Here is a 26,450-nt window from a genome sequence, read left to right on the forward strand (position 1 = left end):
AGAAAAGGTTAAAAAAAAAAAGATTAGATCTACTAAGAAAAATTTAGGGGGAAAATCCCTACTTGATATAGTAGACTTTATCATGGAAAAATTTTAATGTATACGAAGTGAAGAGAATAATAAACTCCCAGCACCCACCTTCAACAGTTACCAGCATTCTTCCACTCTTGTTTCATTTCTGCATGCGTTCACCACCCCACCTATTGATGGTTATTACAATTTTTTTAAGGTAAAATGTAAACACATTGAAATACTTAAGTTTTAACTATTCAGTTTTTCCAAATTAATAGCAGACCTTTTACACTTGAAAAATACTTCCCAGAATGGGATCAGTGTACATGCTGAATTTAAAAATAGGAAACAACTTGCCTGACATTGAAACCAATAAACTTTAGCTCAGTTTCTCTCAGGTCATGGTACACAGTTTGAAAGTAAGGAAGAGACAGTTGCTGCTAGCCATGAGAGATGTGACATCTGCTCAGTGAGCCAAAGGGCTCTGAATGCCAAATGAAATTTCTAAATAACATTTTTTAAAGAATTTTTATTTGTATAGAACTTTGCACATGTATGTACAACCAAGTGTCATATAAATGTCACAGAGAGAAGAGATACAGGGTTGTTCTTCAGAGTCTTTTCTTCTGAGTTCGTAGGTAGATATTAAGTTAGTTCACCCTGCTTTTTCCATGCCAGTTATTTATGGCCATCACTTTTCTGGTTGCCTCGTGCCCACGCTGTACTATAAATCTCTGGGTACTGATCATCAAAAACTCAGTAGCACATAGTAGAATATAAGGATAAGTGGGACCAGAAAGAACTATGAGGAACAGACTATGAATTCAGAACGAAAAAAGCTTTTTGTCAACAGTGGAACTTAGTCTCAAACCACAGTAATCTTCTTAGTGACACAGGGCTGAATTAAGGCTTAGTATTCTAACAGTTGGATCCTTTCTCTTGGCTATTGTAAAAATAATAAGTGAATAAAATAGGTATCATTAAGGCTGTGCTTACAGAGCCTTTTGCTATATATTATATTTTTTCTGATATATTGCTCCATGCTACCCATATTCCAACACTTGCTTTCCTTAGACTACTACTGAGCCAGGCCTGTGTTTTTTATAAACACTGTTAACAGCAGCAGTTACCCACGAGGTACAGAAAATGTACCATCTCTGGAATGGGTACCTCCCCGTCTATTATATCAGGCGCTGATCCTCCAATGACTTAACACATGTCCAGAATTTAAAATGCATGGGAGAAACCAAAGTACCTCCAGCAGGCAAAAACCATGACCCTGGTCTGTGGGACCAATCACAGAAGCATTTTTTTTCCTGAGGATCCAGTGGCAACAATGAGTAATGGGAACTTGGATTTTAATTTGTTCCTCTAGATGGGGAAATAAAAATGTCATGTCATTCTCAAATACAGACATCTCATCAGATTTGTAAACAATATAAATTTACATCTATGAATTTCAGGTTCTTCATAACTTTATAGATGAGTTTTAAAATAACCAATAATAGGAAAACTCAAACTATGCAGCCTGTAGATAGAAAATATATATATCCTTTTATTATCTCTGAAACAGATATGTAGCATTTTAATAGGGAGGGTTTTTTTCCCTCCCAGATAAATAATTGGACGGATACTCTAAACAAGACTTTAGTACAAACATAAATGTATTATAAACATGTCCATATTATAAACCATCGCATAGAGTCTAACTCACCAAAGGGTACGTTTTCTTGTTCATTAAAAAATATCACAGTCAACATTGATTCATTTTATTTTCTCTACCATATACATACTTGAGAATGACATTTTAGCAATAGTCCGTCCCCCACCCCCATTTTGTTTCAAAGCAGAGCAGTCAGAACATAAAAACTAGTTTCCTAGTTATGTCATTAGATAATGCTTAAGCTCTGTTCAGTGATATTTAAGTTCAGATTTGTTCATTCATTCATTCCAGTTGATTGGTCAAACACAGAATGTAAAACCTGAATCTTATTACTCAACTTATTAGCAGGAAGTTTGGGGCGATCAGAAATACTGTCTGGCTTCTCTGGTAATGACCTGTAAGGTTTTGCTTTGATTTCACCTTCGGGAAACAGAGGCTCAGAAAGCACAGGCTCCGAAAAGGCATTTCTAAAATTTTCACTCTCCTCTCTGTTTTGCCTTATGGATTCTTCTTCTTGGAAAATTTTCATTATCTTCTCCAGCACGGCATTAACACAGACTGTCTAATAATTTTAAAAAAGGTAAGGTTTCTTTATTATTGGAGTATAATTGCTTTATACTACTAAACTTAATAGATAAAATCCAATAATGCAATAAAACATTTAACATAAAATCATTGATCTGTATATTCTAACAAAGAGGTGCTTTCCTTCAGCTTCCTCTGGTACATGATAAACGTGAAGAGGCTGATTCCTAATTATAAATATACCATAATCTAGAAGGAAAATTAAAACATAGTATGCTTTAATAAAAATATGCTTCATATCTCTAATTCATGTTTTACATCTTTATTCTCTAATTAAATGAAACATTCCTTTATTCTCCTGACTTAAACATTTTCTGAGAGATGGAATTTATCCTCAAACATGTTAATATCTCAAAGTAGGTTTTCTGTTTTTACTTTTTTCCCATATAGACTTTGCTTATACCAATTATCTTCCATTGGAAGGGCATAAATATTTTGGTAAGAATTTAGTAAATTAATGAATCAACAATTTTTAAACAAACTTATGATCCACTTTCCCTCAAAAATGCCATTCGCTACTTTAAGGGTGTCAAAACAAAACACAGATTTAAAAATATAACTTCAAAAATTGAGAATCACCAAGAGCTGTATCTGTTAAACCTATAAGTTTACTGATGGAGATGATGATGCCAAGCATTTAAGGCAAGCAACAAGAATAATAAAATCTATAAATACAAGACCACCTAAACTAGCTTCTTTTACCAAAGCAATGATGCCTTCAAGGTGACATAATAGGCGGCAAATGCTCAATGTTCCTAAAGAGAGGAACAGGAAGGAGGGCAGGCCTCGGCTTGAACAGCCCTTTCCTCCTGACCTCCTGCCTCCTCTTTTCTTTGCCTGTCTTCCACCTCAGAATGGGGACACCAGATGCTTCCCTTCACTTCCCGGTGTTACTGTCTGGCAATGTGACCCCTCTGGCCAACGTAATAAAATTTGTCTGCTGGGGAGGAAGATGGGAAGGATTTGGAGGAAAGTGTTTCCTCCTTTTTATATAGAAGAAAGACTCTGTCTTTTGCCTCTACTTTCTCCTCCTTGCTTTGGACACTGATACGGATGTAAGGTATGAGCATAAGGTAGCAAACCTAAGAACCAAAACCAACCAACAGGATAGTGGGAGAGAAAGATGGAGAGGCCCTGGGTTCGTGATGACACTCTAGATCCACTATACAAACCCAGGAACTGCCTGACTCTGGACTTCTAATTAAGTGAGATAGTTAAATATCTGTATTGATTAAGGTACTATCGGGTATTTTTTTTGTTACTTGTATCTGAGTACACCCAAGTCTAGAGTTATAAATCTTGAAGTCCATCACTTCCAGCTACAGACAGCTTTAACCATTTATCACAACTATGATCATTTTCTATGTACGCCATGCTACAAAAAGAAGGTTGGGAAGCCCTATCCTATTTGATGGATTTCTTCTTCCCTCACTTATAACATTTTATCTGTGCCCACCCTAACCAATTCTGTCCAAGTCTCAGAAAATGAAAGATCTTGATCAAGGTCAGTATTTCTCCATCTTTGCTTGTAACCTATACCCTACCTATCAATTTGTCTATCAATTATTGCCTGCCTCTTCAACCTCTCATTCTTGACTAGCTCCTCCCCTGCAACCTGTAACATACTAAAGTATCTTCTATCCTGAAATTTAAGAATTTAAAATCCCTGTGGCCCTGTTTCCCTCTTGACTACTACACACTCTTTTCTTGATCAAACCAGGACATACATCCATGGTTTCCATTTTATCATCTCCTTTTCACTCAGGAAAACTCAGAACCCAGGGCCTCTGCTAAAGTAGTTCTCAAGATGATTAATTCCAACATCTTTACTACTAGATCTAATGGACACTTTTCAGATCTTCATTTTACTTGAGTTTTTCTGCTTGTATGTGACTCTTAACCACTCACAACTTCCTGAGACTCTAATTCCTTGACAGCGTTTCTCCTGATTCTCTTCCTGCTTTTCCTATTATTGGTCCTCTGTCTCCTTCATGGATTTCTTCTTAGCTTATCTTAAACAGAAAGTGTTCTTCACATTTCTGCCAACTTTCTACTCTTTTCACTTGGCATGGTTCTACCCTCAGGGCATTAACTTCCAACATAGATGTTATTTGCTTTTAAAACCATAATTCTAGCCCTGACCTCTCCTAGGACTTGGATGAATATATCACCAATTATCAGAGGTCACCAAAAAAATTGTTTCTTAGTTTATAGCATAAGTCATATAGGATGATTTCAAAAGCCTTTGAAAAATTCAAGTAATTGTGGTTTTAATCTAGTTTGTTTTAGTTTCACCATAGCCATTTCATCCCACTCATTTTCTGCAGTATATTTGCATCAATCTTGTATGAGATTCACATTTAAGATACTGAACATTTCTCAAAATTTTAAAACATTTGCAAAATATTTGATAAATTCAAAGTTTTTAAAAATTGTAAATATGTTTAAAATGAGTTCTTTTACACTCTTTTTCCCTAAGTTGTCTTGGCTATTCTTTACTTTTGGCATTTCCTTGTAAATTTTAGAATAAACTAGTCAATATACAAATACACACCTGCTCAAATTTTAATTGGGATTGCACTGAATCTGTGGATTATTAGGAAAATTTAACCTTTATTCTTGTCTCTTTCAATATGAATCAAAAAAATAAATAGGTAAAAGATCTCTAACAAAAAGCCATAAATTTATTAACAGAAAGAAATCTAAATAGAGAAATATACCACGTTCATAGATTGGAAGGAGAACCTATTTTACCAGTTATGAAGATTTAATGTAAAGCACCAGTAAATAATACAGTGTTGAACTGGTATAAGAATAGACAGATCAGTTGACTAGAACAAAGAGAATGTAAACAGACCTACATATATAAGGACATTTAATTTATCTTAGAAAAGGTGTTCTGGGGCAATAGGAAAGAGGTTTACTTTTTTCCCTGATAAATTGAGTTGGATCAGCTGGGCGTCCCTGATAGCTCAGTTGGTAAAGAATCCACCTGCAATGCAGGAGACCTGGGTTCAATCCCTGGGTTGGGAGGATACCCTGGAGGAGGGCGTGGCAACCCACTCCAGGAATTCTTGCCTGGAGAATCCCCATGGACAGAGGAGCCTAGCGGGCTGCAGTCCATGAGGTTGCAGAGAGTCAGACACAACTGAGCAAGTGAGCACAGCACAGCACAATGAGATGCCCACAGAGGGAAAATCTGACCCTTGCCTCATACCAACTCCAGATGTGTTATAACTCTAAAAGTGAAAGGCAAAATAACAAAGCTCCTAGGATATATCAGAGTGAGTAGTTTCATGACTAGGATGTAAGTCAAGATTCCCTAATTAAGACATAAAAAGCACTTAATATAAAGAAGATTAATAAATGAGACTGCATTAAAATTAAGAACTTCTGTTTTAAAAGACACTCCTAAAAATGAAAGGCTAGTCACAGAGTAAAATAAATCTGCCCAGATTCAACTGAAAAAAGGGCTTGTTCCAATAATACAGTTAAAAGTACAAATTGATAATAAACCAATGGACAACTCCAAGTAGGAAAATGAGAAGAGACTAACAGAAATTAACAAAAGAGTATATCCATTAATGTATAAAAATGGTATTCAGTCTTAATAATCAATAAAATGCAAATTAAAAACACAATATGATAGTACTACATACCCACAAAAATGGCTATACCAGAAAAGATTGATAATACCAAATGTTAGTGATGATACAGAGCAACTGGGATTCATAATCTGCTAGAATGAACTGTTAAAACATTTTGGAAAACTTTGGCAATATTTACTAGAGACGAACATATGCAAAGTTTTACCGTCCAGACATTTCACCCAAACATATGTACAAGAACATTCACAGCAACCTATTCACAATAGCTAAAGTTCTAACTCATCTAAATATTCAACAATAGAATAGATAGTTGTATATTTAATCAATGGAATACTATACAGCAGTGACCGTCAACAGGCTCCTGCTATAGGCAACAAATGAATCTCACAATGATAATGTTGAGCAATACAAGACCTACAAAAGAACAAAGTATATGATTTCATTTATATGCAAGTCAAAACTGACTATGCCATTAGAAGTCAAAATAGTGCTTGCCTTTACAGCAGAGGTTAGTGATCATAAGGAGGCAAGAAAGAGGCTTCTAGAATGATAGTATAATGTTTTGTTTCTTGATCCATATGATACATCAATTAATAGATTTTCTGATAACTCATCAAGCTGTGTACTTTTCTTTTTGTATGTTGTAATTTTTTTCAATTAAAGGTAAATATAAATGGCAATGAATTAAAAGAAAATAACTTTATAATTTATAAAAGTCTGTATATTTTTGTCATACTTTTTGTAATTCAAAAAACAAAAGCTGAACTTTAACCAACCACGGCACAATGGCAGAAACAAAACACCTGTAACCTAATGAAAGCAAAACCAAAATGTTTTGACCAAATAGTAATAAATTTTTTAAAAAGGTAAATAAGTTTTATTACTTAAGCAACTTAGTTTTTGGTGGATTGACCTGGCTCCTTAGAAATGTAATTTTTAATGTAAAATTATTTTGTGTAATAAGAGAATAATATCTTGGTTTAAGAATAGACTATACAGCATTTCTTTACATAAAATAATTATATTTCCAGATTCTAATTATTTTCTTAACTTACCAAATAAATGAGTGCCGCATATGAAGCGCACATTATGCTAGTTAAAGCAGTCTTTGCTGGGAAAGAAATGATTTCAAACAAAGATCCCTTTCTGACCTGAAAAAACAAATGAGTTTTCTTATTAAAAAACTTTCAATGTTACAATGTTAAATCTTATAATGTTATTGTAAAATGAGAATTCAAATATTGATAGTCATCTACTTTAGATCTGAGTTTTCTCACATCTTGAAAATATAATGTCTTCCTCCTTTACAAAAAGACACTTTCTTTTGCTAATTAAAACCTATGACAAATCTATTAAAAAAAAAATCTCCCATTTCCAAAATCTGATTTTTAGCTTTTGACATTTACAAGTGTGCTCACTAGGGGGTGCTGCTGTGCTTATTAGAAAAACGGTCTTTGTTGAAATTCATGGAGTCATCCTTTACTAAATTATTCACCTCTTCAATTAAGCAAACAGCAATGAAAATACTGGGCATTTCCTGGAGATTAATGACCTGCCTGGAAATGTTAATCATGAGACTGCTGAAGGCCAGCATTAATCTTAGATGATCATTAAGCTTCAGCAAATACTTTGCACTCATATCCAGCATGCTTTTTGAAATGTACATGTTTACACTAATAAAGAATTTGTCTCTCAGATTTTTCTTGCTTCTAGAATGTGTCCCTGCCTCACCACAATATATTCAGTTTAAGGGAACTGTAACTCTTATACTAGGCCACCTCTGTGGCTTTGAGCTATAAGGATATGAAATGACAGTAGGAAGAACATTCCCTTCCCCTTTAGCAGTGAAGGGGCAGTTAGTCATACTTCTCTGAAGAGCCAAGTCACTCAGAGGCTTCAAAAACTCTCAAAAGGTATAGGATGTAAATATAAAATCATGTAAATGCGCAATGAAGTGAAGTGGCTCAGTCATGTTCAACTCTTTGCAACCCCACGAACTGTATGTAGCCTGCCAGGCTCCTCCGCCCATGGCATTTTCCAGGCAAGAATACCATAAAATTGCACACAAATGAGAATGGTATATATATATATGATCATTAAAAGGTTCAGTTCACTTCAGTTGCTCAGTCGTGTCTGACTCTTTGCGACCCCATGGACTGCAGCACGCCAGGCCTCCCTGTCCATCACCAACTCCTGGAGTTGACTCAAAGTCATGTCCATTGAGTCAGTGATGCCATCCAACCATCTCATCCTCTGTCGTCCCCTTCTCCTCCCGCCTTCAATCTTTCCCAGCATCAGGGTCTTTTCCAATGAGTTGGTTCTTCGCATCAGGTGGCCCAAGTATGGGAGTTTCAGCTTCAACATCAGTCCTTCCAGTGAACATTCAGGACTGATCTCCTTTAGATGGACTGGTTGGATTAAAAGGTTACAACACTGAAAAACTGAAACAATGGTAGCAGAACGGCTAGGTGAATTACGCATATCCACCCAGCAGTAGCGCTGCAGCCTTTTAAATGGTGCCTCTGAAGAGCACGTGGCAGCATTTCATTGAGCGGACACTTTATGGCGCTGTATACCAGGTCCTGCTCTAAGTGCTTACTGTACTCAGGTTTGGCTTACTGCTGTCCCTACGGAAGGACAAAGGTGTCCATCACAATTTCCCTTCTCCTCTCAAGCGATGTACGGAAAGCTGAAGCCAATAATACTATCTAGCATAGTAGCTGAGAGATGGTGGAGTGAAGAGGGACAAGGGAGGGGGGTTTTCCTTCTTACCCCCACCCGTCAGGCTGTAGGAGCTCCTACACACAGTGGGCAGTTTTAGCCCACTCTCTCCATATGTCAGTCTGGAAAACTTCCCAGACTTCCTGGCTTCTGGAAAGCGCTTCCAGGAAATGAAGCTGCTGCTACCCTTTCACTCTTACTGAAAGACTCAGATTGATAGCATGCCTTTGAATCCCACTATCAGGCTAAAGGAGACAAACTCTGTAAGTAGGGAGCAGATGTCAGGAAGGAAATCAGATACACGTCAACAGAATGCCTCGTAGTAGAGTAAAATATTCATGAGTTTGTGAATATATGGATGTAATGGAAGGTCCAATAATTGGTAGGTCATATACAATAAAAATAAAAATGGGGTGTGCATGCAAGGAAAATTACTGTTTCTGTTTCACTGCATCTTTCTTTTTCAGATTTTTGTCCTTCACCTTAAAGTAATTAAAATGGATTAGTTTAGAAATAAATATGTATTTGATATATGTTATGCTTCTGAATGATGAATCTGTATATTGGCTGGGGGTAACTTTTTCACCATTTTAATGCTTTTAATAAATATTTGCTGTTACTATAATAAATCACCCCTGTAAAAATACATATCCTACAAAATTTATGTGGCTACTGGCTAAGTAGCCATTTTTCCATTTTATGACTCACTTGCAATACATGTTTTTCATATTATAAACCACACTGTTTCATTTTTGGTTTGCTATGGGCAGGAATAGTATATGGCAAAGACTGAGATAAACAAACTGGAGAAATTTGGGAAAAGGGAGGCTTTGTCTAGACTGTCTTGGCTGGTTTCAAAAATTTTATCTTAACCTTGTTACATGATTTTTATTTCATTTGCATTTAAAAGTATTGTGATATCACTATTATATCCATATATTTCCTTTTTGAATTTGGTAATATTAACATATAAGATACATGGATATTTCAACAAGTAAAAACATTTCAGTTTTAAATTTCTACCACATAATTTCCTGTTCTACTTCTCCCATATAATTTTGACTGCCTTGTCTCATGGAAGAAGTATCTATATTCATCTTATTTTCACGAACAATGAGATAAATCACACAAAAAAGCAGACTATAAGCAGCTTAGAAAATAGAGATATACTTACAGATAACCTGAAGGTTGGAGAATTACCAGGTCCAACTTAATCTATATTGTCCAAAACCATCTTGATAAAATATCAAAGGAGTTATAGGGGAAACTCTCAGTGATTCACAAATAAGTGTTGGAAGAAATACTGCTTTTACAGGTCCAGAAAAAAATGTTTCCTTTTTAAGTTTGGAAAAGCTACTTGATCATGAATTTGCTTAGCAACCCACAATACTCATGAATGCAGGGAAGACTCCTAGCAATCCACAGGAAAGAAAGCTTTCTGACTTTGTTTATCCCAGTATTGGGGCTTCCCAGATAGCTCAGTGGTAAAGAATCTACCTGCAATGTAAGAGATGGAGCCAGTCTCTGGATTAGGAAGATCCCCTGGAGAAGGAAATGGCAACCCACTCCAGTATTCTTGCCTGGAAAATCCCATGGACAGAGGAGACTGGTGGGCTACAGTCCATGGGGTTGTGAAAGAATGGAACACGACTTAATGATTAAACAACAGCGCGCCAGTATTAACAGCCTGTGGAGCATTACCCTTGAATGAGCTCTTAATTTGGGTGGTCCTATAAAAGTTCAAATGTCTCACCCTCTTGGTCAACCTGCCAAAGTATGTCTTCAAGATTCCAATACTTCTGCTTTCTAGGAATTGTCCTTTTCCCCCCGCCGAGTCTTGAATTACACCACCCAAGATAGACTCATGGCAAGCCCTTCAAGGAAGTAAAGAAGTTCCCGCTATTTGTGAGGTTTACAGACCCCAAACTGGAGTCTACCTTGGAGGGCTGAGGGCGAGGAAGAAACTTTACTTAAGTAAGCCTCTGTGATTCTTCATCTTGAAAACTCCCCTGGGGTCCACTTATGCCACAGGCACTCCTGAGGCTAAGAGTTTAGTTTACCCATCTCTTGACTACACCACTCCAGAGAATGTGTCCAAAGTAGAAGCAAACACCTCTAAAGTCACTATACAGAAGATTCTATCATAGACAGAGCTTCTGGTCCTGTGGCCCTGCGCTGGGATGCCAAAGTCAGCAACTGTGTCTGGGAGCTGACGTGTCTTGGCTGAAGTCATCATCCAAGCTGACTATATAGGTCACTGCAGCCTAGAGCAGGCGCAGGCTTCACTCGGGCAGGCAGCTTCCAAGGCTAAGCAGATACAGCGTTCTATAAGTATTGCTGCTGGGGATACTGAAAATCCCCAAGAAATTCTCAGTTTTCCGTTCCTAAGGCCCCCTGTAGAAGAAGCAGGTGTATCACTAACCTCAGCCCTGCACAACAGGGAACGGTTCGGGGACCCACAGAGCCAGGTGCCAAGGAAGTCTCTCAACAAGACGGCCAGCTGGGCAGGCCGGACCCCAGCTCTCCACATTTCACTCCTTTTATTTTCACACACCACAGAGTTCCATCTTGACACAGGCAGCCTGACCATTCTTGAAGGAACTCAGGCTGGAGTCCACTCTGGGTAAGCTGAACTCTGTGATATGCCATTGACCTCTCAGCACGGTCTGGTTCCATGGATACATTCCACTCACAGACCAACCCGCTGACCTCCACCACACCTCACACGTTATCTGCTGCTCCTTGGATTCTCCAGGCCACTCGCTGACCTCCACCACACCTCACACGTTACTCTGCTGCTCCTTGGATTCTCCAGGCCACTCGCTGACCTCCACCACACCTCACACGTTACTCTGCTGCTCCTTGGATTCTCCAGGCCACTAAACTTCACTACTCACGCTTCTACGTCTATCCTCACTGAGACTTTCAGATTTGATGTATGTTTTCTTCCTTGCTACAACTTCGGTTCCTTTCAGTGGCAATTCTGAATTTCCGCCCTAGCTAATACACATTACCCTAGAAAAGCTTCCTCCTCACTCCTAACCCTCAAGGACCCCAGCAGCTCTGACCTGGGACTGTTCCCACTTGTCTCCCTTCAGCCACGTGGAACTACTTACAGTTTCTACATAAGTCATGCTCTTGCCTTAGCTTCTTAATGTACATTGTCCTCTTTTGCAGACGATTCTCCTACTTCTTCACTGAGATAATTTCCCTTCCTAGGCTCAGATCCAGTATCATCTTCTAGGGAGACTACACCAACTACTCTTAGGAAGTATTTCCCCCTTGTTGTTGCTTCCATAGTCCACTTCGCACACTTTCATCATGCACTCAGTACACCCAGTAGTCACGGCTTACTTGCCCATCATCCCTATAGTCCACAGGACATTTATGAATCCATGTTAAAAAGCAGAGACATTACTTTGCCAACAAAGGTCCGTCTAGTCAAGGCTATGGTTTTTCCAGTGGTCATGTATGGATGTGAGAGTTGGACTGTAAAGAAAGCTGAGTGCCGAAGAAATGATGCTTTCGAACTGTGGTGTTGGAGAAGACTCTTGAGAGTCCCTTGGACTGCAAGGAGATCCAACCAGTCCATCCTAAAGGAGATCAGTCCTGGGTGTTCATTGGAAGGACTGAGGTTGAAGCTAAAACTCCAATACTTTGGCCACCTCATGTGAAGAACTGACTCACTTGAAAAGACCCTGATGCTGGGAAAGATTGAGGGCAGGAGAAGAAGGGGATGACAGAGGATGAGATGGTTAGATGGCATCACTGACTCAATGCACATGAGTTTGGGTAAACTCCAGGAGTTGGTGATGGACAGGGAGGCCTGGCATGCCACAGTCCATGGGGTCGCAGAGTCGGACACGGCTGGCTGAGCTACTGAACTGAACTGAACAGAACTGAGTACCCACATTCGTGATTTTACATGCCATGGTTTCAGTAAATTTGCATTAAGTGAGTGAAAAAGGGTAGAATTACATTTCACTTCCAAAAAGAAAGTTAACCATCTTATAATCTGTAAAAGATATTAAGAAGTAAACCTGAAGGACATCTGGTTCCAGCAATGTGGCAGACTGAGCCAGTGGGGAACCTCTCACCAAAAAAAAAAAACAAAAACAAAAACAAAAAACAAAACAAAACAAAAATCCTATAAATTCTATATAAATAAAAATCCAAAAATGTAATACCAGACCGAGTTTACAGAACATGAAAGAGGAGGAGGAAGGAAGGGATAAATCTTCCCATGTCAGGAACTAAAAGCCAAGCAGTAAGTGTGTGATCTTATGTCTCAGGAATGGGGATGTTACTGGATCCTGAAATAAGGACTGAGGGCTTGAGTTTTAATAAACAGAATGAAGATGAGACTTGGATGCACATGAGGTGAGGTCAGGCCTTTGTAGAGCTGCAATGGGGGACTAGAAAAACTGCACCCGCCAGACCAAAAAGGTGAGAAAGCAGGTCCCCACCAGGGACTGACCCCTCCAGAGCACAAGCAAAATTCTCTAGAGAAACTGTTGTATCCCCAAGGCCAGAAGGTATTTCTATTTTTAAAAAAGTCTTACTGAAGAAAAATTTTCAATTGAAACAAAATGATGAGTAGACACAACATAGATCACAATAGACAGAAAGATTAGCAATCCCCCTAAATCTCAAAGAATAATCTTTAAAAAGATCATAAATAATATGTTTAAATTAAAGTGGTTATTAAAAAGAAATCATTCTATAAAAGGATGCTTTTTAAAAAGTAGAAATTTGGGGGAGACACCAAATATTATAGAACTTCTAGAAATGATAAATATAATGTTTGAAACTTAAAAATACATTTAATAAGTAAAAGAGCATATTAGAGCTGGAGAGAGTTGGTTAACTGGAAGACAAATCAGAAGAAATTATTCAGATGTATCAAAAAGAGATAAAGGATAATACAAGAAAGGTAAATGGACATAAAGACTAAAATGAGAAGATTCAAAAGTGTGTTTAGTAGGCGTTCTGGAATGAGACTAGAGAAAATGAGGCGGCAATATTTGAAGACATAATGGCTGAAAGTTTTCCAGAATTGAAGAAATTATCCTCAAACTAAAGAATCACAAAGGCTTCCAAGACTGTGTGGGCACGTGCTAAGTTGCTTCAGTTGTGTCTGGCTCTTTGTGACCCCGTGGACTGTAGCCCATCAGGCTCTTCTGTCCATGGGATTCTCCAGGCAAGAATACTGGAGGGGGTTGCCATGCCCTCCTCCAGGGGCTCTTCCCAACCAAGGGACCGAATGCATGTCTCCTACACTGGCAGGCGGGTTCTTTACCACTAGCGCCACCTGGGAAACATTTTGATAACAGCTAATAAAACTGAAGCTGTTCATCCCTCATGATGCAGCAGTCCTGGAAAAACATCTCAACATACGGGCATGGACTCAGTTACAAGAGTGTTCACTGAAGCACTGTTCGCAATGTAAAAAATTTGGAAACTAAATTGTCCATCTGTCCAGTAATAGATAAACTGTGGATTCTTTTTTCTTGTGATGGAATACCACAAAGAGGTTACAATAATAAGCCATAGTACCATAGCTATGGGCTTCCTAGGTAGTTCTAGTGGTAGCACCTGCCAATGCAGGAGATGCAGGAGACGCAAGTTAAATTCCTAGGTGGGGAAGAGGAGGAAATGGCAACCTCCTCCAATATTCTTGCCTGAAAAATTCCATAGACAGAGGAGCCTGGCAGGCTACATACAGTCCACGGGGCTGTAAAGAGTCAGACATGACTGAGCGACCGAGCTCACACACACTCAGTTCTTTGGTCTCTCCAGGTGGCTCAGTGGTAAAGCATCCATTCCATGTCGTTCTCTTTACTGGATAGAAGGAAGCCTCAATTCCACTGGAAACAGAAATTATTTTTCTGTCATTGAATTCTCATGAGTATTGGGAGACAATTCTTCATGAATGTCTCTCATTCCTGTACAGATTGGGCCTTCTGGGCAAAGGATATGGTTGAATAGCAAACAACTTTGGCAGCTAGAGAAGGTATGTTCCTTTGGAAAGATCTAGAGATGTACTTCTCAAGACATGATGCAGGGCACTAAAGAGAAAGCCTTTTCCTTCTGCTCCAGAGACATATGCTTCTCTCTCTCTCTCTCTCTCTCTCTCAGCAGATGAGCCAGCATTCCTATAAAAAGATGAGTCTCTTGATTTCAAGGTTCCTCTCCATGATGGAGATATGGCAGACTAACTCATTACCTAGTAAATAGAGTAAAATCTCAGCTTCTTCATAGTTTAACTTAGCAAAGAGGAGGAGAAAAGACTCTGAATAACAATAATGGACAGTGTCTTTAAACATTATTTCATAATAAATACAGAAATATTCTGCAAAGAACAGTTCTTATATAAACTCTGTAGGAACTGTGGGTCTAGCAATGCAAGCAAAGAGCAAGGCAAAACATTAGATTCAGAAAGATATTTCAGTGGGAATTTAATACAGTTCAGCTATGTTTTTTTCCGAGGATCTAAAGACACAGGAATAAGCCTTATAGTGCTTAGAAATCTAATGGTTAACAAAACAGAAACCATTTTTTACTTTCTCAAACTTCTGATATTATAAAGGAGCCTTTTATAAATGCTGTTTCAGGCAATTCATAGTTGAAATATCTGATGCTTTCTGGAAATGTCAAAAATCTTTGATTAAAGAGATTCCTATATAATATTTTGTTTATTTTAGCCACTCATCATCCATTTTCTCATCTCAAAACAACGCATTTTTGTTTGAGGGTTCATTCTTTCCCCATCCCTAAGTGGCATTGTCTGAATGGGGCCACAACCCCTACTCTAGGAATGAAGCAGTAGTCAATTCCTAGACCAGTCAATGCACCCCATTTCCTTGGTTTAGAGGAAAGTCAGTCTCTAAAAGTGCACCTCAGGACTTAGCCAGGAATGTTGGATCAAGGACTCTTATTCTTTTCTGCTGTAATTGAACCTGGAAGGATGTAGCCCCTGAGAACAACTGCAAATCATCTTGTGACCATGAGGAGAAAGTCAGTCTAAGAATGGAGTCAACATAGAGAGACCTGAACCAAGAGATGAGTCAAAGAAAGAAAGAGGATCCTGAAGGTATTGTGTACTATATCCAGCTATGCCTGAAAGCTTCTCAACTCTGGGTTGTTTGACTCCAAGAACTAATACATATCCTTTCTGGCTTAACTCGCATTTTAACAAAGGAATGTTTTGAATAATGCCCAGATTGAAAAACTCAGAGTTGTGTGCCATAAAGTTTAGAAAAAAAGAAGCTGGTCTAGAAAAACTTAGAGCTTTTTTGTCCTTAATATAATACTGCTGCTAAGTCACTTCAGTCATGTCTGACTCTGTGTGACCCCATAGACGGCAGCCCACCAGGCTCCCCCGTCCCTGGGATTCTCCAGGCAAGAACACTGGAGTGGGTTGCCATTTCCTTCTCCAATGCATAAAAGTGAAACGTGAAAGTGAAGTCGCTCAGTCATGTCTGACTCTTCGCGACCCCATGGACTGCAGCCTACCAGGCTCCTCCGTCCGTGGGATTTTTGAGGCAAGAGTACTGGAGTGGGGTGCCATTGCCTTCTCCGCCTTAATATAATAGAGCCTCAATAAACAACACAGAACATGGAATTTGAAACAGACCTGAACATTGACACGTCTATCAAAATGAATTTATAGCTAAATATACTCATTATATCAAACCAAGATTATATTGGAGACATAATAAAGTTATAGGGACAAGGACACAAGGCACTGTCATTTTTTTTTTTTTTTAATCTTAGAAAAGTCTTTTTATAAATCTTGAAGAACTAGCAGTACTTTTTTTGGGGGGGGGGGTTTGTCATACATTGATATGAATCAGCCATAGATTTAAAACTCCTAGAGGAGAACATAGGCAAAACACTCTCCGACATAAATCACAGCAAGATCCTCTATGACCCACCTCCCAGAATATTGGAAATAAAAGCAAAACTAAACAAATGGGACCTAATGGAACTTAAAAGCTTTTGCACTACAAAGGAAACTATAAGTAAGGTGAAAAGACAGCCCTCAGACTGGGAGAAAATAATAGCAAATGAAGCAACAGACAAAGGATTAATCTCAAAAATATACAAGCAACTCCTGCAGCTCAATTCCAGAAAAATAAATGACCCAATCAAAAAATGGGCCAAAGAACTAAACAGACATTTCTCCAAAGAAGACATACAGATGGCTAACAAACACATGAAAAGATGCTCAACATCACTCATTATTAGAGAAATGCAAATCAAAACCACAATGAGGTACCATTACACACCAGTCAGGATGGCTGCTATCCAAAAGTCTACAAGCAATAAATGCTGCAGAGGGTGTGGAGAAAAGGGAACCCTCTTACACTGCTGGTGGGAATGCAAACTAGTACAGCCGCTATGGAGAACAGTGTGGAGATTTCTTAAAAAACTGGAAATAGAACTGCCATACGACCCAGCAATCCCACTGCTGGGCATACACACTGAGGAAACCAGATTTGAAAGAGACACGTGCACCCCAATGTTCATCGCGGCACTGTCATTTTTAAGGCTTGTTGTAGAATTTCTTTTAGGTTTTGATGTAAGTGGTAATTTGCATGCTTATAGGGGACGACAGAGGATGAGATGGTTGGATGGCATCACTGACTCAATGGACATGCTGCTGCTGCTGCTAAGTCGCTTCAGTCGTGTCTGACTCTGTGCGACCCCATAGACAGCAGCCCACAATGGACATGAGTTTGAGTAAACTCCAGGAGTTGGTGATGGACAGGGAGGCCTGGTGTGCTCTGGTCCATGGGGTCACAAAGAGTCGGACACGACCGAGCGACTGAAATGAACTGAACTGATTTAGGTTGAACCATTTGAAATCAAAAGTTTCATTTAGTTCAATCGAATAACAAGGGAGAAAAAAGTCTGCATTACTTCCTATTTCAGATTTATTTAAACCAGAGAATATACCACACTGAAAAAAAGGCCCATACATTCATTTCTCTTAGCCAACTGTTTTACATCTAGGATAGTCAAATGTGCTACATTTTCATTTTTCATACTGTCCAATTTCAGGATATTTCCTACAAAAAGACCCACATCCTGAGCAAATGCAATGTTTCCTTACCTGTATGTTATACAGGGGTTGTCTTGGTGCATTAACTTCCTTGAGCAAACGATGAGATATGGCCCTTAACTCTAAAAGTCGGCAAGCAAGCTGAGGTTGCAGAAGCTTGGCAACTGATTTGGAGGATCTGGAAATGCTGTTTAATCCTTGAATTAATGTTCCTCGGTTGATCTTGGCTAAAGCAATAGCCATTCTGATTTTGGATGGTTTTTGCATGGGTTCTCTTTTCTGGAAAAGAAGTCTTTGAAAAGTGACTGATGTGTGATTCTCCAGTACATTATTTATTCATTAAAAAAATGTTTAAATTTGAAATATAGTTGATGTACAATAGTATGGTAGTCTTGGGTGTGCTACATAATTTGACATTTGCAAACAGTATGAAACAAACACCACAATAAGTCTAGTAACCATCTGTCCCCATACAAAGTTATTACAATATTATTGATCATATTCCTTGTGCTGTATATTGCATCCTCACTATTTACTGTATAACTGGAGATCTGTACCTCTTAATCACCTTCATTAATTTCAGTAACACTGCTCCCTTCCTTCATTCCACCCCAAACCCCCCACAACCACCCACTTGTTTCCAGTACATTTTAAAAATCATCTTTAGGTAGAGACAAGTGCCATATAACTGTACATTGTGCCTGATACTAAGAGTCCAGTAATCATCTCCTACCCTCCATACAACTCATGGATCCCATCCATGTATTTAAATATTTTTATGGATATATGATTTTTTTCCTTAGGATGTGAAAGTGAAAGTAACTGTCATGTCCTATGTTGGGACCCCATGGACTGTAGCCCTCCAGGCTCCTCTGTCCATGGGATTCTCCAGGCAAGAATACTGGAGTGGGTTGCCATTTCCAGAATTAACTTATGAGCCTAAAGACAAAAACTTTTCATTTTGTCTCTGGATTTATCTGTTTTTGCATTTTTTAAAAAGAGCTCTTTCAAAAGTAAACAATTCTTATTCAAATATCATTCAATGTTTGAATTTTTCAAACAACCCTTATTCAAAACTCTTACAAATATTTTCCCAGCTTACTTTAAAATTTCAAATGATAAAATATAGCATATATACATAATGCACAATTTACTTGAAAAATTTTTTTTACTAGTTAAGGTGCAGAGCAAAGGAATGATGTTAATGAGCCCAGGTTCTTCCATCTTCCCATACACAGTAAAGCACTAAATTTGTTAACTTGAGATGTCTGGTTTTCCTTGTTTTTAAGTTAAATGAAAAGATCTTTAATTCTACAGTGATTTACAACTTATGGTATCATATAATCCCATAGTAACTCCTTTTCAATCCGTTAACCTTATGTTGCCCCTCCCCTTTCCTTCTCCCCACTGGTAACCACTAGTTTGCTCCCTATATCTGTGAATCTGCTTCTTTCTTGTTTTATCCACTAGTTTGTTATATTTTTTTAGATTTCACATATAAGTGATAAGAACAGTATTTGTCTCTGTCTGACTTATTTCACTTAGTCAAAGGCCCTCCAAGTCCATCCCTATTACTGCAAATGGCAAAATTTCATTCTTTTTTAATGGCCAAATAGTATTCCATTGTGTAACACATCTCCTTTATCCATTCATCAATTGATGGACACTTAGGTTGCTTCCATATCTTGGCAATTGTAAATAATGCCACTATCAACACTGAGGTACAGGCATCTTTTTGAATTAGTGTTTTTTACTTTTTGGATATATACTCAGGAGTTTAATTGCTGGGTCATATGGTAGTTCTATTTTTAGTTTTTGAGAAATTGCTAGATTGTTTTCCACAATGGCTGCACCAGTTTACATTCCCAACAGTGTAGGAGGGTTCCTATTTCTCCACACCCTCAGCAACATTATTTGTGTTCTTTTTGATGACAGCCATCCTGACAGGTGTGAGGTGATATTTCACTGTTGTTTTAATTTGTATTTCCCTGATGATTAGCAACGATGAACATCTTTTCATGTGCCTGATAGCAATCTGCATTTCCTCTTTAGGAAAATGTCTGTTCAGTTCTTCTGCCAATTTTTAAAATCAGATTGTTGACTTTTTAAATGTTAAATTTCATGAACTATTTATCTATGTTGGATATTACCCCTTATCAGTCACATCATCTACAAGTATCTTTTCCCATTCAGTAGGTTGTCTTTTCCTTTTATCAATAGTTTCCTTTGCTGTGCAAAAGCTTTTAAGTTTAATTAGGTCCCATTTGTTTATTTTTGCTTTTGTTCCCTTTGCTTTAGGAGATGGATCCAAAAAACTATTGCTGTAAATTATGTCAGCATGTTCTGCCTATGTTTTCCTCCAGGAATTTTATAGTGCATAGATACCCAAAAGCACTCTTGCATGGGTATCTAATCCATTTTGAGTTTATTTTTATACATGGTGTTAGAGAACACTAATTTCATTCTTATATAAGTAGCTGTCCAGTTTTCCTAGCACTGCTTATTGAAGAGACTATCTTTTCTCCACTGTATATTCTTGCCTCCTTTGTCATAGATTAGTTAACCTTAAGTGTGTGGGTTTATTTCTAGGCTCTCTATTCTGTCCCATTGACCTATGTGTCCCATTGTGTCCCACTGACCTACGTGTCCCACTGACCTATGTGTCCCACTGACCTACGTGTCCCATTGACCTACGTGTCCCACTGACCTATGTGTTCCATTGACCTGTGTGTCTGTTTTTGTGCCAGGACCATACAGTTTTGACTATTACAGCTTTGTAGTCCAGTCTGAAGCCAGATAGCATGATTCCTCCTGTTTGTTCTTCTTTCTCAGGAGTGTTGTGGCTATTTGGGGTCTTTTGTGTTTCCATATGTTTTAAAATTATTTGTTCTAGTTCTGTGAAAAAAAAATTCCATTGGTATTTTGATAGGGATTATGTTGAATCTGTGTGTTGCCTTAGTAGTGTGATCATTTTTAATAATATTAATTCTTCCAATCCAAGAATATGGTATATCTCTCCATTTGTCTGTGTGTTCAATTTCTTTCATTAGTGTCTTATAGTTTTCCAAGTACAGGTCTTTTACTTCCATAGGTAGGTTTATTCCTAGGTATTTTATTCTTTTTGATGCAATGGTAACTGGGATTGTTTCTTTAACTTCTGTTTCTGATGGTCTATTGTTAGTGTATGGAAATGCAGCAGATTTTTAAATATTAATTTTGTATCCTGCAGCTTTACTGAACTCATTGATGAGCTCGAGTAGTTTTCTGGTAGCATCTTTAGGATTCTCTGTGTTTAATATCACGTCAACTGCAAACAGTGACAGCTTTACTTCTTCCTTTCCAATTTGGATTCCTTTAATTTTTTTTTTTCTTCTCTGATACCTGTGGCTAGGGTGGTGAGAGTCGATGGACATCCTTGTATATAATATACAGCATACATACATAATACAAAATGTATGATTTGAATTTTAATGTTAAAATATAGTACACATATACTATGCATTGCACAGTTAAAAAAAAATAAAACAAAAGCCCTATGTACTAAACAAACTCACAATACTTTCAGTTCTCTTCTGAAAACCTCAAATCTTCTATGAACATTCTGACAGAAAACACTTCTGGCATTTCTAAAACACATGACATGTAGCTCTCTGTTCTAGCAGAAAGTGAACCACAGGGAAATTACTTACAGTGTGGTTAGACTGCATTCCAGGCAACAGACAAGTATAATTTCCATTATTCATTTAAGTAATTTTATGAGCTATTCTGGCTTTTCAGTATATAACTTGGGGGAAAGAGTTGGTTAATAACAAAAAGAAGCGACTTTGAATCTCATTTATTTGTTGAGTCCAAATATCTAAGTTCAAAACATCTTTTGGATTTTTTGACCTACAATAAACATCATGTTTGTTTCAGGGCTAACATGATGTATCTTTATTTTAAATGCCTCAACTTTTATCCTGCAGTCATAATTTTATTGGTGCTGCTTTTGTCATCAAATTTCAGTACTTCTCTTACTCTTCAGCATTTGCCATTGGAGATAACCAAAAGCTGTTCTAGCCTGTTAATGGAGATGTATTTCTGCGACATCTGGTGTCCTACTGTGGCTTAGCCTATTAACTTTGCCGAAAAGTCCCATTAGCCCACCTGTGGTCTCAATCCTCCTAGTCAACAGAACAGTAGAGGACGGGCTAAGCTGTGGGCTGCTACAGCTGCTATAATTCCAAGCCTCTTCAGAGCGCAGCAATCCTGACAAGCAGTTAGATGGTAGGGAGAACAAGCGCAACGAATACACAGGTGCAATCACTTGGTATTATCTAAGCTGGCTGCAAGCACACCTTGCACAGAAACCACATGGTCTGCAGCATTCAAAGTTCCTGCACAGATTCAATCTCTTGTGACCTTACGCTCTGCTGCACTGACTCTTCCTTCCAACTCCTCCTTGAGGCAGAGCAGCTGGAAAAAGTTTGGTTTTACTTCCAATTACAATTTACAGTTGTCTCTCGGCATCCCATGTGGACTAGTTAGTTCTAGGACCCCCAAGCATCTCAAAATCCGTGGATGCTTAAGTCCTTTATATAAAATGGCACAGTATTTGCATATAACCTAGGCACATCCTCCTTTATACTTTAAATCATCTCTAGATTACTTATAAAACCTCATGCAATGTGTTATGTAAATAGTTGTCTGCAATCAGCAAACTTAAGTTTTGCTTCTTGGAACTTACTGGAATTTTTTTTCCTGAATATTTTCAATCAGAGGTTTGTTGAATCCCTGGCACTGAGAGCTGACTGTACTGTTTTCTCTCTTTATAATTTATAATCAGAGGGTGAGGGCCATATTGCCAGGTCAAACAGAAATGGGACATGTGCAGTCCCACCATTACTGAAACCTTGTCTATGTGGTCATTAGTGTTTTAGGGATCTTCATTTTTTCAGCTGCAAAATATTAACATTCTGTAGTTTCCCTGTCCTTATTTTGTCAGTTCCTTTACAAAATCTTGGTGATCTGTATTGGCCTGGATTCACCGACTTTGCATGTGTATTTTGATTAACCAATCTTGATGCATTCTTCCAAACATCACACTAGATTGATCCATTCAACTTTCTCCTCTTTTACAAGATTGTCTAAGTTTTTATCTCTGTAGAAAAATAAGCCTGTTTGTAATTGATAATCTACTAATCAAAACTCTCCTGCAAGGTTCATAAACTTTGTGTTGACCAAAAATACAGCATTTATTACAAACAATATTTTTAAAAATTTAAGTGCATTATAGTAAAGCTTTATTGCACTTTTGGTTATCTTTCTCATTTTAGTCTCCTCCTGAGTTTATAGCATTTTCCAATAGACTCAGTCTCTTCCCAATTAATACCATCTTTGTTTCCTTTAATGCTTAAATGGTTACAATTTGATGACTCCGCTTCCATTTTAAAATGCCTAAGGAAGGCATTTTGATACTTTCCTAGATAACTGAAAGAATTATTACTTTTAACAACAAAATGTTTCTGATCCCTTTTATTTTCCCTGCCACAAAACATGGAATCAATTAGTTCCCAAGAAGACCATCATTGCTTTTAAGAACAGTATTAGAAACCAAATCTGGGCACAGGAATGCATGTTGAGTGGTTCTTCATGGCTCTGAGAATACAAAGTTGACAGCAGAGAAAAGGCTACTTATATTTCTTAAAATGCAGAAGGAGACATTCTTTAAAAAAAAAAAAAAAGTCACCAGTTTATGCTGATGGTTCCAATTCACTCTTACTTTCAGTGAGTTACTTTTTAAATTAGCTCTAGCAGAAAATTTTAAATAAAAGGTTCTTCCTCATTGAAGTACCAACTTTTCCTTTTTGTTTGCTATCAAGGAAATGGCACCCCATTCCAGTACTCTTGCCTGGAAAATCCCATGGACAGAGGAGCCTGGTAGGCTACAGTCCATGGGGTCGCAAAGAGTCGGATATGACTGAACGACTTCACTTTCTTTTCACTTTTATGCTATGTATTTTTTTTACCAAACCACATGTATAAATTTAAATGTTGAACCCAAATTAAGAAGTCCTCATTTCTGTTCTTTTCTTTTTAAAATTTTTTGACCCTCGGCCTAAACATCCTGGAATCTGTTGCAAAGTATGCACATTCAGATGATTGTTCTTGTCATCATCGTCTGAGCATACCACCAAATGTCAGAAAAGAAAGTCCAACTCCCAACCACCACCAACATCCTCAGAGATAAACAAAGGGACTTAAAGACCCTTTACCAAAGAAACTCAGCATCAGTTAGATTGATTTAAGAATCCTGCTCCAGATTGCACTTTTTGAGCTCCATTCTTTGAATACACACCCTGCTTTCCTCTTTTCTTTTTTTCCAGAGTGGTACCCATTTTTCTGTCATCAGCAGTTTTAATGCTGAACTCCAATTTCCAGTAACACCCACTTTTTACTACCCTACATCTCTGAAACCAGTCTGTCAGCAAATCTTATTCAATTCTTTCTCTGAATAGTCCCAGAATTTGACCACTTCTCACCAGCCCCAGTACCAACAACGCATTTCATTAATGTTCACATGCCACTATCATCTTTTCTCCAGACTTGAAAATTAGCCTCCTCAATGGACTCCCTGCTTCCACCCTCACCTACTTTCTTTCTGTTCCTCAACACATCAGCCAGAGAGACACAATTAAAACTTACATCTACATGCTTTTCTATCCAAGCATTTCAGTGGCCTGATACACTCAGTGCACGCGCCCAAGTACCTACAATGGTCTACAAAGACTGCCTTTCCTTCACCTCCCTGGCCTCATCGTCTTTTTCTCTCCCTTGCCCTCTTTCATTACTTGTTGAACTTGTTAAGTAGACCCCATCTCAGGGACTGTGAACTAACGATGCCATTCTACTCCTTAGGGACACCAAGGTTTGCTCCCTCACTTCCTTCAAGTCTCAATTCAAGAATCACTTTTTCACTAAGACCCCCTTGGTCACCCTACCTTACCCATCAACTGCTCTCCCATCCCACCCTTACACTTCATACCCCTTCTTGGCTATGCTTTCTTCTCCTTAAGATCTACTATTAACATAGTATGTAGTTTATTTTCCTTGTTTACTATTCTTATACTTGACTAGGATGTAAGTTTAGGGGTGTATTATTTTAGGATGTAAGTTTTATGGCAGGAGTGTTTTATATCCGTTTGGCTCTCTGATCCTTCCCCAGTACCTGGAATAGTGACTGTCAAACAGTAGATGCTCTGTAAATATATTTATTCAAATGAATGAATGAAAAATATAACACGTTAATGTTGAGAAACATTGGGAAAATAAAGCAAATATTAAGTAAGAAACCATCTAGGAATTTTTCAGTACACAATGTGCCTTGCAACTTTCCCAATAATGATAGTGCCCAACCAAAAAAAAAAAAAAAACTTCATCAAGTACAAAAATACAACTGAATTACAGAACACTCTAGCTACAGTTCTACTCTCATTATACTTAGAAACCCCAGTATATACCAATACAAGCAATTTCCAGACATCACTGGTATATCCCCGGTATAACTGTGCCCCACGGGGTTAAAAAGCCCACTCTGAAGATGTACCCCATAGGGTTGACAGAAACTGGTGACTAACAATTCCTGAGCTAGTCTTACAGAAGAGCAGGGAAGTACTTTTTTTTTTTTTTTTAAAAGACAAAACAAAACAAAACACCCTCTGCTTCATTGATCTGCCTTCACTGACCAAGCTTGCCTTAACTGTTTCTGCAAATTGTGTACCTTCCAAGTGTCACATGGCTTAGACAAATATATCACAAGACTCCTTTAACTGACCCCTAGAGATAACACCTCTGACATATGGCTTGCTAGTAATGACTGCTTCAGGAACATAGCTAATCTCTCCCAGTTCAAACTAGTCAAGATCACATGGCCATTCAACTAGGCCTGCTCGAGTATGCAATGGGTAACTTTTTGACATCAGGGGGCCACAAGCTGCACCCTCAGATCAGGCTAACACCAACATTTTCTCAACAGGCATCCCATGAAGAAGCATGTAATTCTGATATGCCTACAGAGAGCAGACATTACCTCACCTTTTTCCTGCCTCCAAACACCCTCACCTGCACCTCTGACTACCCTATATTCTTCACCAAATACATCCCAAGCCCCTTGGCTTTGGGGAGATGGATCTGAGATGTGTTCTGTCTCCTCACTTGGCTGTCTTATGAATAAACCCATTCTCTGCTGCAAATTTCAGCATCTCAGCATTAGGCTTGCTGCACAATGGGCAAAGAAAACTGGTTTCGTCACATCAGCACTTTTTGCACCACATGTTTAAAAAAAAAAAGTAAGCATGGAGTTCAGAAAAATGTATCTACAGATGTAAAAATCCAGTTTTTGCATGGATTCTTATGTGCTCTGTCTACAATCCTCAATTTTGTAGTACACAGTTAAGTGCAAGATAATCACAAAAAATGTGGTTATGTAACTACTTTTCATAAGTAAATTTGACCTTATTTACCATAAAAAATTTATCCAAGTAAAGATTATTTGAACTAAAAAATTTTAATTCCCTAATTATAGCTGCATTTTTTATTTGTTCAAACTTAAAAGTTTAGTATTTTAAAGTCCTCATATAGAAATCACTTGCAATTTCCAAGTGTAAACCTTAAAAACTTACTTTTTACTAAAAGATGTGGATACTGAAGGTTTTGGGGTCTGGGCTAGTTGGAAGGGAGGGAGTGGACAATACAAAACCTCAGAGGCCAGAACCTCAAGCCAGAATTCTAAAATTAACTTTCCCCAGTCCTGGCC

General features: G+C 38.1%; 1 protein-coding gene across 16 annotated transcripts in view; it reads right to left on the minus strand.

Moving 5' to 3' along the window:
• Positions 1-1,765: 1,765 nt before the first annotated feature.
• The window catches only part of SPATA9 (spermatogenesis associated 9), a 54,157-nt gene continuing 29,472 nt past the window's right edge, over positions 1,766-26,450 (minus strand). For all 16 annotated transcript variants that reach the window (XM_043913651.1, XM_043913648.1, XM_043913652.1 and 13 more), the window contains 3 exons: positions 17,708-17,935; positions 6,924-7,019; positions 1,766-2,237 (listed from right to left, as the gene is read on the minus strand). In XM_043913651.1, coding sequence (XP_043769586.1) covers positions 1,950-2,237; positions 6,924-7,019; positions 17,708-17,935 — 612 coding nt within the window. In that variant the 3' untranslated portion in view covers positions 1,766-1,949. The remainder of the gene's footprint in view (positions 2,238-6,923; positions 7,020-17,707; positions 17,936-26,450) is intronic.

Source organism: Cervus elaphus, chromosome 9 (assembly GCF_910594005.1).
Source record: "Cervus elaphus chromosome 9, mCerEla1.1, whole genome shotgun sequence".
Taxonomy (NCBI): Eukaryota; Metazoa; Chordata; class Mammalia; order Artiodactyla; family Cervidae; genus Cervus; species Cervus elaphus.